This window comes from Stegodyphus dumicola, chromosome 4 (assembly GCF_044657685.1).
Source record: "Stegodyphus dumicola isolate Sdum_Otavi_A_Nest chromosome 4, ASM4465768v1".
NCBI classification, from domain to species: Eukaryota; Metazoa; Arthropoda; class Arachnida; order Araneae; family Eresidae; genus Stegodyphus; species Stegodyphus dumicola.
The window spans coordinates 139474092-139488570 of NC_140771.1; the positions used below are offsets into that span (position 1 = coordinate 139474092).

At 31.7% G+C, this 14479-nt stretch overlaps 1 protein-coding gene across 2 annotated transcripts in view; it reads left to right on the forward strand.

Moving 5' to 3' along the window:
* Positions 1–14479, forward strand: part of fliI (FLII actin remodeling protein) — a 175271-nt gene that overhangs the window by 14742 nt on the left and 146050 nt on the right. The window contains exons 4-6 of one of the 2 annotated variants that reach the window (XM_085815549.1): positions 2549–2634; positions 5385–5461; positions 13901–13985. In XM_085815549.1, coding sequence (XP_085671675.1) covers positions 2549–2634; positions 5385–5461; positions 13901–13985 — 248 coding nt within the window. Of the gene's footprint in view, positions 1–2548; positions 2635–5384; positions 5462–13900; positions 13986–14479 lie in introns of those variants that run through there. The other variant, XM_085815551.1, reaches the window with a different exon arrangement.

The window sequence follows — 14479 nt, forward strand, 5'->3', positions numbered from 1 at the left end:
TTAGTGTGTTCAGATGAGAATTTTTTAACTGCTTGATTAATAATGTTGGGTGAAAAGCCCCTGTCAATAGCTATTGCTTTTAAATAATTTAGTTCTTCATCAAGGGCTAGTTTGGAGGAGCAAACTTGAAGAGCACGGAAAACATAGGAATAAAATGAAGCTAACTTTTGTTTAGTCGGATGACATGATTTAAAGTGTGGTGGAAGGCAAACCGATGAAGTTTTACGGTAAACCGTAGTACTGAAGTTGGATGTGTTACGTGTGACCAGAATGTCGAGAAACGGAAGAAAATTGCATATCTCAAGTTCAAAAGTGAACTGAATAGCAGGATCAATAGAATTCATTGTTGAAAGAACTTTATTTAAATCATCTTTATTACCTTCAAACAGAGTAAAAGTATCGTCTACGTAGCGGAACCATGCCAGGATGGGACTGAGGGGGCTGATATCTACATACATTATTATGAATCAAAATTGTGTGAAACTTTAAACTTCCCGGCATGGTTCCGCTACGTAGATGATACTTTTACTCTGTTTGAAGGTAATAAAGATGATTTAAATAAAGTTCTTTCAACAATGAATTCTATTGATCCTGCTATTCAGTTCACTTTTGAACTTGAGATATGCAATTTTCTTCCGTTTCTCGACATTCTGGTCACACGTAACACATCCAACTTCAGTACTACGGTTTACCGTAAAACTTCATCGGTTTGCCTTCCACCACACTTTAAATCATGTCATCCGACTAAACAAAAGTTAGCTTCATTTTATTCCTATGTTTTCCGTGCTCTTCAAGTTTGCTCCTCCAAACTAGCCCTTGATGAAGAACTAAATTATTTAAAAGCAATAGCTATTGACAGGGGCTTTTCACCCAACATTATTAATCAAGCAGTTAAAAAATTCTCATCTGAACACACTAAAAGGCACACTCTTCTTTTAGATTATAAAAATTTTGTTGTCATTCCCTTCTTTCCATCAATTAGCTATAAAGTTGCACATATTTTGCAGAAATTTAACTTTCGGGTTGTTTATTCTCCCATCAATAAAATTCCAACTTCTATACTCAAGGACCCCATTCCGGATATGAATTCCTGGGGTATTTATAGGATTCCTTGCCAGTGTGGTTTAATTTACATTGGCCAAACTAAGAGAGCCTTAAAATTTCGCGTCAAAGAACATGAGGCATATGTTAGAAAAAAGGAAACACAGAAGTCTTCTGTTGCTCAACATTGTTGGTCCGAAAATCACACTTTCAATTTTTCTGCTGCCAAAATTATTCAAAAAACATCTTCCATTGGAGAACTGGATTTTCTAGAGGCATTTCACATTCATAAAAATCTTTCTGTTCTAGTTAACGATCCTAATTCCAATCCAAATTTGCCTTCGGCTTTTAGAGAAATTATGTTTTAGTTCTGGTTTCGCCAACAGATGGCGCCACTTGCTTATTCTTGTCCAGGCTTTCTTATCTTATCTAATCATTATTTCCTATCTTGTTCATTTGCGGTTTTGCAGCTGAAGATGATGGTTCGGTAAAACCATCGAAACTAGTCCTGTGAAAATTTTGTAGGTATAACGCTGATTTTTGTTGTTTGACTTCTGAATTAGCATTAATGATTTATTAGCCACAGTGAAGTTGTAATTATGTAGATTGAAAGTTTAAATCTAACTGGGTACCTAAATTAAAGCTTTTTTTCAATTTTATTGTCCTTAAGCTCTGTATCTTTTAGCCATGCATCTGAATGCTTTGTACCTTATAGGCAATAGACATAAAGCCTTTAATTTAAATACATATGTGAATGCCTGAATAGTAGTTTTTAATTATTGTTATTTGAGTTGAAAATGCTCTGAACATTAAAAGTGAGAGCATAATTATATTTTAAAATTTCATATCACGTGCTAGTTTTATGAGATTATAAGGATAATCACATATTAGTAGTGAGTAATATTAACTAGATGAGATAATATTTTCATACAGAATTTGTATGGGTTGCAATAACTGGGAAATCGAAATTCTGTTTAGTGTGTTGAAGAAGAAATGTATGAAAAGCGATTTTTGTGTTTGTTGCTACAACACTGTTGTGTTTAATTTTCAGTTCTTGTTAAATCCAAAAAATATTTATTAATTGAACATATGCAGAATTAAAACACAATATGCAATGTGTTGAATTTAGCTCAGGTAAAAGTAATATAAATAAATAAATAAAATAACCTACAGTATTTCTTGATATTCTCAAGTAATGAGAAATATTTTGAAGGAAATATTTTTCAAATGTTAAGTTTATATGTATTAATTTTTTTAATAAAAAATTGCAGAGACATAGAGATAGTACTTACTAATTGTGAGAATTCTTTTTGAATTTTTAACAGCCAAGCTTGTAACATTGAAAACCTACCTAAAGAATTCATAATTAAAATTTGATTGAAAATTCTTATTTCTAGAAATATATGCAAGTGTTGAGGTAGAGGCTTGGAATTAGAGTAAAACATGTAAATTTATAATGGAAAGTGCCTTGCATTTTAAATACATTCTAATAATTTTTATTTCTTAGGATTTCAGCCACAATAATCTGAAAGAAGTTCCACGTGATTTAGATCATGCAAAAGGGCTCTTAGTCTTGAATCTGAGTTATAATTCGTAAGTCATTCATATCAAATTTTAACTTATTGTAGTTATAGTATTTCAGGTAATCTCATTCTTGTTTTCTGTGTTAAGAGTTCGGTATAGGGAGAGATAAATGAAACAAAATTTAGTTATTACTAGCTATGGATAAAAATTTTAGAGAATCTTAAAATGTAATCTACTCAAATATGACCCTTTTATTACGTCTCAGATCAAAATATTTTAATTTTCTTCATTTCTATTATCACTTTTTCACATTTTTACTCCTAATCATTAATCTTCTTAGCCATGCATTCTTTAATATCATGATTACTAGCATTTATACAGAGGCTGTTCACGCATTTGTTAGACAATTTTCTTTGTATTTACAGAAATATTTAACCTAAAATTTTGTGCGTGTAATGTTCTATTTGATAACCCTTATTCTTCACTATCTTTCTACACCATAAAGCCTTTTGTAGTATCGGGAAAAGTATTTTATCCCATTCCTCTGAAGTGCTTTTCAAAGTCCAAGGAGGATTGTAATTCGATGTCTGAACAATCCCCTTTGTAAAGTCCAAAAGTGCAAAAATCCATGGGTCAGGAGGTCCATGGTCATCCATGCATTAGGAGATTTAGTAAGGATATGAATGAAGGGTGTGCCTTGTTCTTATTTAAATTTTTTTCCAGAAAACGAACACTATATTTTGATGTGTTACTGCTTGCTTTGTCTTGAAGCAGTTCTACTGATAATGCTCTGTGGGAAAAGGGAAAGCATTTCATATTTGAAAATTGGGTATAAAATATGTAGCGTTGATCTTAACATTCTTTTCTTACTCTCTTTATTTTTAATTTGCCATTATATATATATATAAAAACAGCAACAATCGTAACTCCATTTTCTTTAGATTCTTTGAACCATGTTTTCAGATTTTTTCCTTCCCTTTGATGATAATAAATGGATCACTTTTTTCGTGCAGTAATTTAAATACAACCAACCAATCTATTGTGACAACATTTTTTCATTTTTGTCCAAGACAATACAAATCAGGTTTTTCACCTTTTTAAGATTCAAATAAGCATTAACCCTTTTGTTTACAGTTGGCACTGAAAACTTTAATGATTTTGCAACTCTCCTTTGATTTAGTGAATTTTCTTTTGACTTTACAGATCATACCTTTGCAACATTCTGTTTTTTCATTAGATATGTATTTGGAACAGTTTTTCCACTTGAAGCCAAACTTTGATATTTCTTTCCTTTCTTGTTGACACTATAACCTATGCTGTTTGGATATCGAAAAACCATTGCTTTTACAGTGTTTGTTAACAACTGGATATGAATAATTTTCTTCAGAAAGAGCAGGAACAGTGCCTTAGATCCATTACTTCTTTAAAAGTCCATTTTGCATGAAAACAAAACTGTCAAGTAACAGACGATAATTTATACTTTAAAAAATATTGCTGCAGTTAAAAAAAAAAGCCAAGAAGACAATTTTCTTATAATAGTGAAGCAAAATCATTTAAAACATGTGCAAATATTTGAATTTGTATGTATCAATGTCTGTACTGAAGTAAAGTTGGGGTAGCGTAGACTTTAAGGTACCCCTTGTATTATGGCAAAGTTGTTGTTTGATTTATCGCCAAGTTGTTGTTTCATTTATGGTAGCCTGAGTAGTTGAATGTTATGGAAACCCTATTGTGACGTAATCAGGTGCATGATTCTGGGAAATTTTGAATCATGGGATGTTTTGTAAGTGTTTTTGTGGTGTGTGTTAAAACCATTTAGCTGGATTTGAATGGGTTTGTAGGAAGAAAGGTTCAGATGGTCACTATGTGAAGCATTCGATCAGAAAGAGTACCTGGTTTGAAAAAAGTCATTTGAATATGATTGATATTTTGATCTCTGGGTGTACGAAGCGAATTCGAAAATCATGGTAAGTGAATATATGCTTTTGGTAGTGCTTAAATGTATAACATGTTTTTCCTCTTTTATGTTATCTTATTGTTTGGTTTAAAATGTATTTTATTGAGATTATGTATTTTTTGTTTGCCTATATTGTAGACTTTGGTGCTCCTTTGACTTTTTAAGTGAAAATATATCGATGTGTACATGGACAAAGTAAAGGGAGTGTGCAATGCAAGTTTGTGCAATTCTGGGATTTTTTTCAAATGAAAATAGGTCGACGTGTACATAAGTAAAGTTAAAAGAGTGCGCAATGTCATTTTTGTGCAATTCGGGGATTTTTTTTAAGTGAAAATAGGTCGACGTGTACATGGATAAAGTCAAAGGAGTGCGCAATGCCATTTTTGTGCAATTCGGGGGGGGGGGTTCTTTAAGTGAAAATAAGTCAATGTGTACATGGATACCGAGTTTATGCAATTGTTTGTCTTGTTGTTTTGGCTTTGTGTAGTGCCGATTTTTGGCGCAAAAATCACTGCTTCGCAAGCCGAAATAACGAGTCATAGCATTGCACAAAATCGGTACCCATGTACCACCAAAAATCGCCAAATTTCGCCAAGGGGTACCCTAAACTAAGCTTTTACCGTAAAGTTGTCTGTTGATAATAGCATATTTCTTATTGTTTACATTATAGAATTGCCAGTATGTGTTCATGTGTAATATCAACATAAACATTCATATCTATGGAAATTGGACAGTGGATTAGTACATTTGAATAATAATCTGAATAGTGAATTAGTATATTTGTTTATTCTGTAATTGCTATGTATATATATTTAAAAATTTTGTAATTCATTTTCTCATCCATTAAATCTTTCTCTTTTAGAATTGAAAATGTGCCTAATCAGCTGTTTGTGAACCTCACTGATTTATTGCATCTGGATTTAAGTAACAATAAATTAGGTGAACTTTCTCTTCTTTTTAATTTTGCATAATTACTCTTGTAAGGATTCAGTTTGTACGAATTTTATTTTATATTGTACATTATCTTTTTTGGAAAGAATTTATAAAAATAGATTGAAAATATTTATGAATAATTGTATATGATAAAGTTATGTATAGATGTGTGTATGCAGTTGAAATAGATTGCACATATAAGATTCAAACTAAGAATTCTGTCACAAAGAACAAATCTGTTATCTGATATAATAGGAAATTTTTTTTTCATTTGTCATTCATTCAAGTTATTGGAATGGGTGGAATGAAATTTTATATATTCCTATATATTATAGCAATATATATTATTATAGATATTATTACAATATGTAATATTATAGATATTATTATAATATATAATACTTATAGATATTATTACAATATATGGGAAATTTTATATTATATAAGCATTTATGACTTTAAGGGAAGCAGAATTTACAATAATAATAATAATAATAATAATAATAATAATAATATTTATTTGTTTTATTAAACATTTCTTTCATTGTAAGTGTTTCTTTTCTTGCCTCCCCCACTTCATTTTGTGTGTGTGTGCGCGCACGTGCTAATACTTTCTATTTAATTTTATGAACAGACATAATTTCTTTTCCAGTTATAAAGTTTTTTTTTTATTGTGCAAATCCTGTAATTGTCGTGCTGAAAATTCCCATTAAACTGTCACTTGAAATCCTTTCTTTCTCAAAAATCTGTTTTCCATTTTCTTTGTTATTGGTAGTGATATTTTCTGGATTTAAAACCATACTACATATTTTACCATCTGAGGCGTTGCCATCACAGTGGTAAACATCAGTTGCATCATTTTCATTTACCGTAATTTCTGGAAGAAAGGCCACACTCGAGAAAAATGGCGGGGAAAAAATTAAAATTACGCAGAAACGCCGCAATAGATTAAATTGCGCATGACATCGTCGTGGGCCGTAAAGATGCAAAATCTCAAACTAAGTCCTGATATATGACATATCAGTTAAGAAAAATGCATGAAATGAAACCATAACTCAAAAATAAATTAAAGGTGAGAAATGTTGAAAATATATTTATGTTCACGTATATACTTATATTTACCCACTAAAGAAGCGACTATATTATAAAAAATGTTGCAACAATGAAATATTAAATTTTTTATGACAAAAGGAAATTTTAAATTTTACTTACAAAAGGAATTACAGCAAACTATACATCATATGAAGCCAACAAAATCTGAATTCATAAAGATTTAGTAAATCCTGATCTAAGTCCAAGTCTTCCATATTGTCACATTCATCCTCTTGGGTTACAGTCTCTTTATCTAAGGGTATAATTTCAGCTTCTTTGAACCTTGCTATTATTGACGATGTTTTTACTGATTTCCATGCACTTCCTACCCACTTTGCAACTTCTTCATAAGATGCTCTATGCATTTTACTGCTTTTGGTATACGTAAGCAATCCTTCACTCATCCAACGTTCCCACCACTTTCGGACTTCAGCTTTAAAGGATTTATTACCTGACAAATCTAATGGTTGTAAGATTTTTGTCAAACCACCAAGAATTATTTCTACTGTCATAAACAATTTTTGACATCTGGTTTTCACTGACTCAAGTAAATGAGCACGCATGGAATCCATTATCAATAACCCTTTTGGTTGGAAAAAAGATCCCTTAGGACACTGCCAAACTTTTTGTAGCCACTCAAGCATGATTGTTTCGCACATCCAGCCGTTCTCGTTTGCACAAATAATTACATCATTAGGAAAATCAGAATAGTCTTTCGTTTAAAAATGATCATCGGCTTTAGCTTGTCACTGTTTGCGGCACAAGCTAACGCACATGTAAATGACGTTCTTTTATGCCCCATCGTAAGCACAGATTCAGTTTTTGCACCAGTTTCATCAACAGTTCTGTTTGCAGGAGAGTCGAAAGCTAATGCCGTTTCATATATATTTATTATTTGTGACTGAAGAAGTTTTTTTTTTTTGTCAATAATATCTGTCACATATTTTAGAAAAGTAGTACACACAGAAATATTTTTTCTTTTCATAAATCTGCTACACCAGCAAGGCCCTCCTTAGAAATCATTTATGTTCATTTGTTTTGCTATAAATTTTGCTTTTGTAAGCAAATTTTTACAGTTGAAATTGCCATTCCCTTTCGTTGTTGCTCCTTTATTCAGTTTGCAAGGTCATCCTCTAGATTAGGCCACCTTACAGTACCAGTTCTTTTCGCTCGTTTCTGTTGTGGCATATTTTTAAGCAGTTCTTTTTCAGTTCTCCAATGTCGAATACATCTCTCGTCCACTTCAAACTCTCGAGCTGCTGCTCTATTGCCAATTTGTTCAGCACGTGAAAGTACATTAAGCTTAAAACCAGCATAGCTTCTGTGCCATTTAGGTACCATTTAAAAACATTTTCCACTCCCTTCTTACTTAAAAACTATTCAACAAGTACTTGTACCCAAACTGATGGGATCTGTATCTGGCAGAATGCCAAGAAAAATCGATTCATGCTGAAGGGGAAATACGTCAGAGTTTGTTATTGCGAGGCAGGTGGAGTCGTGTCCGCCTTTGAAAAAAATTGCAGAAAAGGCAGGGGTGGGGAGAGGATGGATCCTGGAAGATTCATCGAATGGCAGAATAGAGAGAATATTCAAACTGATGAGAATGTTGATTTGAAAGGGGGAAGAATGTTATTGTTCTGAGATCCCGTTTAGGTTGAATAAGGCATGTAGGTCCGTTCAAGGGAAAGAATGTAAACAAAATAACGTTCGCAAAAATCAACTGAGTGGTCTTTTGTGTGGGAACAGCTACAGTCTCTGTGTACAGTGACAAGGCCATCCAAACTATGTACAATGATTATCATAGAAAATATTTTATTTTTAGTGCACCTAAACGCCGTATGGGTACAAATGCCGCACTTGCTGAAAATTTAAGTTTTAAATATGTAAACGCCGTAGTGTTTCTTCTGGAAATTACGGTATTATTACTTCTCATTTCTTCATTTTTACTGGAAAATTTCACTTTCTTTAGTGTTCAAGATCTATGTCAAAATAAGCTGATGTTTGTACTAATTTTGAAATTTCACTTTCTTAAGCCTAAATTGTGGCAACACCATTTTCTTTCACTGTGGTTGCTATAGAAGGCAAATACACTTTCATTTTGCAGATGATATAATCGAGAATTTAAACATTTTTTTTTTTTGGTAAGACAGCTGTTATAATAATAGCTTAACAAATAGAAAGTTAAGGAAAAGTGAAATTTGCTGTTTTTTTATCTTAAATTCTTCAAATTTCTCACTTCCTCACTGCTATGTCATGAAAAGAAAACCAGTGTGAGCAATATCCCTCCTGCAAACAAATATGTCTTGGAGCCTTACTTATCACTTAGATCGGCTCCACTTCCCTCCACAACCGCTTAAGAGCCAAAAATGAGGTTGTGGCTAACGTCAATCAATGTATTGTCGTTGGCCACATTCTTAATTCTTTAACCAGCATTTGAATGTGTCATTCTAGGAATCTCAGTTAGTATGGAGAAAAATTCTTTTATTCCTAGTCTGAGAAAAATACCTTTAAAAAAAAAAGTTCTTCATTTCTAAAATTTAAGAGGAGAAATGCTGGTAGTCCGAATGTCCGGACTTTGTACTGTATAATATTATGCAGCACAATTTCCAAGGTCCAGAATTGTCAGGCTCCAATGATTTTTGAAATTTCCAGATTTTACTTCGTCAGTTTAAATCTGTAAGATGATATGAAGAGATTGTAAAATTAAAAATATCAAATAGTTTTTTTTTATTAAATAATGACAAATTTATGGCTTTAAAATTTACAAAGACAACTCAATATTTATATGTTTGATTTATTCAGGATTTCTCACTGAACTGTCAATCAAAATCTTTTCATTGTCAAAATATCATTTTCAATTTCTTCAATATCAATAATGTTATTTTCTGAATTTAAAACCATATTATAGGTTTCGTCATCTATTAGTTGATTGGGGCATTTTCATCGCAGTTGAAAACTTCTGTTATATAATCTTTATTTATGATCACTGTTTGTGTTTCATTGAAAGTTCCATTAATTAGAAAATTTTACCTTCTAAAGCATTCAGAATCTATGCCAAAATAAGATTGTTTTTTGAAATTGCACTTTCATAACCCTGAAATGTAGCAATGCTATTTTCTCTCATCAATAGTGATATAGAAGAGGCAAGTCTTAAATATGCTTTCACTGAGCAGATTCTACTGCAACTCCAGAGTTGGAAACTCTTTTCAATATAATTGAAAATTCAGACTTTAATTTTGATAAGATAGCTGTAGTAAGAATAGCCTGTGAAAATAATAATATGGAACAAATTAAAAAATTAAAGAAAGGACAGTGCTATGTTTACTGAATTCAAGTTCTTCAAAATATAATTCTGTCTTTCTCGCTGCTATGCAAACAAAAGAAATCAGTATGAGCAACATCCTAAAAAAACAAATATGTCTTGGGGCTCCACTTATTTTTTAGGTTTAAGGAAAAAACATTGAACTCCCCTTCACAACCACTCAAAGGCCACTTAATGATCATAGCTAATGTTGATCAAGGTAGTCCCACTGGACATGATATGGTTCCATAGTCAGCAGGTGTTTGAAAGCAGCATACAGAAATCTCAGTAAGAAAAATGGCTTTTATGCCACATCTCCCTCCCTTAGTATTCTCCAATTTTAGACTTTGTAAAGGAGGGAAAAATTCTAAAAACAAAAAAGTTTAGGTGGCGATCCAGGTATTAGATGTCCGGTTTCCAGACTCCGTACCGCATGTATTATTATATAACATTAGGTGTACAAATAAGTTTTGAGTTTTTTTTTTACTTTGAAGCTTTATTCAGAAAAATTGGAAGAATATATTTTATTCAAACTATTGCCCATCGTTAGCTATGACTTTTCCCCATCTTTCAGGTAGCATATGGATTTTACGTTTAAAAAATTCCTCGTTTTTTGAGGCGATCCAAGAACCGACTTTTGCAGCATGTGGGTGAGCATTATGCTGAATGATAACTTTGTCATGTCTTTTGGCATATTGGGGGTGTTCGTGCTTCAATGCTCGGCTCTGTTGCATCAACTGATGTTTGTAACATTCCCCAGTGATGGTTTCATAAGGCTAAAGTAGCTCATAATAGATCATTCGGAGCTAATCCTACCTGATGCACAGCATTAGCTTCTTGCCATGAATTTTCACTTTGGCTGTTGAAATTGATGCATGGCCAGGCTTACCCTACGATTTTCTGTGTTTTGAGTAGACAATTTTTTGTCCCCCATCATGCTTTGCTGCCTAAAACCTCTACCAATTTTGCCTTTAGAGCAGTTGTATGCATATGAAAAACAGTGTTCAAAGTCTCTATGAGCTTGAGTTTAGATGGACCCCAATTTCCTTGTTTTTGCACCATACCCATAGCTTTAAGATGCTTTGAAATCGCTTGTTAAGTTACTCCCGAGGTTTGGGCGAGCTCCTCTTGAGTTTGGCATGTATCTTTGTCCAATAACCCTTCCAGCACAGAGTCTTCAAACTTTACTGGTCACATGTTTTTATTGATGGAGCATGTTCCCCATATGCTTCACACAGCTATTGATGTCCATCAACTGCACTTTTCTTCAAATTAAAAGAAAAAGAATCGCTTCCCACAAATTTTGTTTTGTTGGTACAAAGGTTGACATGGGTTAAGCACAAAGAAAATTTGTTGTTTACATTTCAGCGAAATGAAACAGACTGATTTTTAGACGGAAATGCTGGCGTTTTGACAGGAGTATAGTTACTAGATAGTCCGATAGGATTTAATACTGGTAACGCCATCTTATGTAAATCCCTCAAAACTTATTTGTATACCCAATATATAAGAATTCATGAAAACTATATAAAATTTTAATTAACCTGACTGATTTCTTACTTTTTTGTAATAGGACCATACAAATGAACCTTTAAAATGTAACATTGTCTAGCTCAGATATGTCATTCAACTTGAACTGAATATCTTAAGTCTTCAGACAGTCAGCAGTGTACAATAGTATAGACCAGAAGAAACAAAATGCCATTTATACTTAATGGTATACTTAATGGTGTAATGAGTTTAAAAATAAATAATTGCATAAAATCTTACCTAATGCTAAAATCCTCCCCCCAAAAAAGGGGGAAAATGGAACTTGAGGAAATTTGGGTAGTAAATGAATATCTTGTTTCTTTCCTGACACCTGCATGTTTTTCCTACAGCCAGCTTTTGGATGTCTAGAAGCATTCTGTTCCCACTAGCAATTTTCACAACAGAGGTAATTTGAATTTCTGTTAACCTGAATCTTGCTGAAGAATTTATCCTTTTGTAAGTAAGAAAAGCTGTGCACTCTGGTATGTACTACTGTACATGAAAATCATGTACAATGCAAAATTTGCACCTTTCTGAGAGCTGTGCAGATAATTATTCTTAAATTTGGGTGTACCTACTTTCTTGAATTTTAGCTTTAGAGGCATGTTGCATATCTGTTAATTCCATCTGTGAATGGGCGAGCACATTGTTAACATTGGTTGAGAAAGTATTTGGGTTGGGGGTAAAGATATTTTTTATTATTATTATTTATTTTTGCAAATTTTTTTTTATATATTATTCGATGTTCAGCGAAATTCCAATTTTTATGAATGCATTATGATTATGCATTTTTGTTATTTTCTGAGAGAGAACAGAGGATCATGAGGGCTGCATATAGGCCACAAGTTTGGCATGCCGGGTCTAGCCTGTACAATTTACTTTTTAATTGTCATAAAGAATATTGATATTCTGTAGTAAAATGTGCCAAATATCTTTAAATCATGAGTGTCCAACATTTTGGAGCTAGTAGACTCCATGTCTGTATAAAGATTTGCTAAGGATTATATGCCAAATTTAATATGTTAAATTTACTAAAAGCCATAACATAAAACTGTTTAAAAACTTTTTGTTTAGTTATAAAAGATGCTTATTTTTTTGGAAGGGATATTAATTACAAATCTACATTTCTCAAAATGTGAACATCATAAATAGAAAATGTTCATAAAATGCTGAAATTTTTTCTCTTAGCAGTTGCGACTTAGATGCATTTCATTTGCAGATTTACCAAGTAAATCTGATGACAACTGAATTCAATTTTATATATCTTTTACTGTTTACATGATTTTTCTAGAAGAAATTTAAGTGGTTTTTATTTGCAAGATTATACAATTTTAATTTAATTTCAAATGCTCCTACTCTTTAAAACGTCATTCATCAATTGCTTTTGGACTTTGAGATATTTGTTTTGTTCATTTAAATAATCAAGTGGATTCCTTAAAATTTAATCAGCCAGTTTTCATTTCCTGATTCAGCATCCCGTGCACTTACCAGTTTGTTCATTTTCTAATCAAGCAGTATGAATTTTGACAATAGAAATCTCAAGTTCAGAAGTTGAAATGCTGTTTTACAATTTGATATTACATATTTATTAAATGTCACAAGGTAAATTTCATCTTGACATTAGTGTTCTTTGAACTGGAGACCCTAACTAGATCTAGGTGTAGGTCTACCTGTTTTTTGCAGAAATTAAATATTTTGATTTTGCCAAAATGAAAATGATTTACTACAGCTGGAAATTTTTCTCTAAAATGTCCATAACATTTCTTGAGTTATGCCATAATTGCATAGTATGTGTAGATATGTTTCTAAGTAAGCTTGAAATCAGGGTCAGCTGCTAATATGATATTTTGTTTATTACAATTAATATGCATAGTCTGCCTTTTTATAATATGCTGCTTTCCAGTTTGTTGGATATATATGTTTCAGACATTATAGTTTTAAATCAAATTTTGATTTCCAAAGGGAAGTTATGATTACACGAGAAAATATTTAATTTTGGTTCTGGGGTCAAAATTAATCAGATGGTTTTGTTTTGCATAATACTTAAGCATGTAGTTTTTCATTCTCAGTTAAAGAATTATGAACAAATTAAGAATCAAAAGGAAATATGTATACTAAATTGCATATTTAAAATAATTTGTTATGTATTAATTCAAAGAATGTGGTTTGAAGTTATTTTTAACCTATATTATAATAATTGGTGGGAAGTCAGAAATAGTGCTTAAATGAATATTATGAAGCATGCCAGTGTGATAGTGACATTGTCAGTATATCACATGACATATAGCCAAGCAGAGTGGATATGAGCATTTTGTATCTTGGGATGCTTATGTTTTGAAAAATATTAGTTGAGCATTCATGCTTTAAATTGTTAGAAATTATGGCTAAATCCATGAACTCTTCAAAATAATATTGGATCACAGCTTTTATTTATATTAAATCTGTTGTATTGTTATTTATAATTTTTATTGTGTGTCTTCATTCAATTTTTTTTTTTTCCCCTTCATTGTATGTTATTGTAGAATCCCTCCCACCTCAGATGCGAAGGCTTGTAAATTTGCAAACTTTAAAATTAAACAATAATCCATTAGGTCATAATCAACTGAGGTAAGTACAGTAATGCATCATTGCTTTATTTCTCACATTGTCCTTTTAGTTAAATGTTATATAGATTCACTTCTAATTCATAAAAGTTCCAGACGTTTCAATACGTTTAAGATGTAATTTCTTGAATTCAAGTAATATTCAGCTTTTTATGCTAGTATAAATTATTTGTATTAAAATTTTAAAAGAATATTCTTAATTGCAATGCATAAAATTAATATTTTTGCACAGGTACCTTAAAGGTATTTTTAAGTTTCCTGGGTAACATAATTAAAATATATTTGAATCCATATTTAATGAAAAACCTTGCACTGATAGTACAATTTTTTAAATCAAAATTATTCAATAAAGCAGAAGATTCTATAACAAGTATGCAAATATGCGCTAAAATTTTATACTTAAAACAGCTTGATAGTTTCATTTTAGTCAACAAATGGAAGACATTTTATATAAATAGTCCAAAGCCATAGCTTTAGAAATTTATTTATCAACTTTTT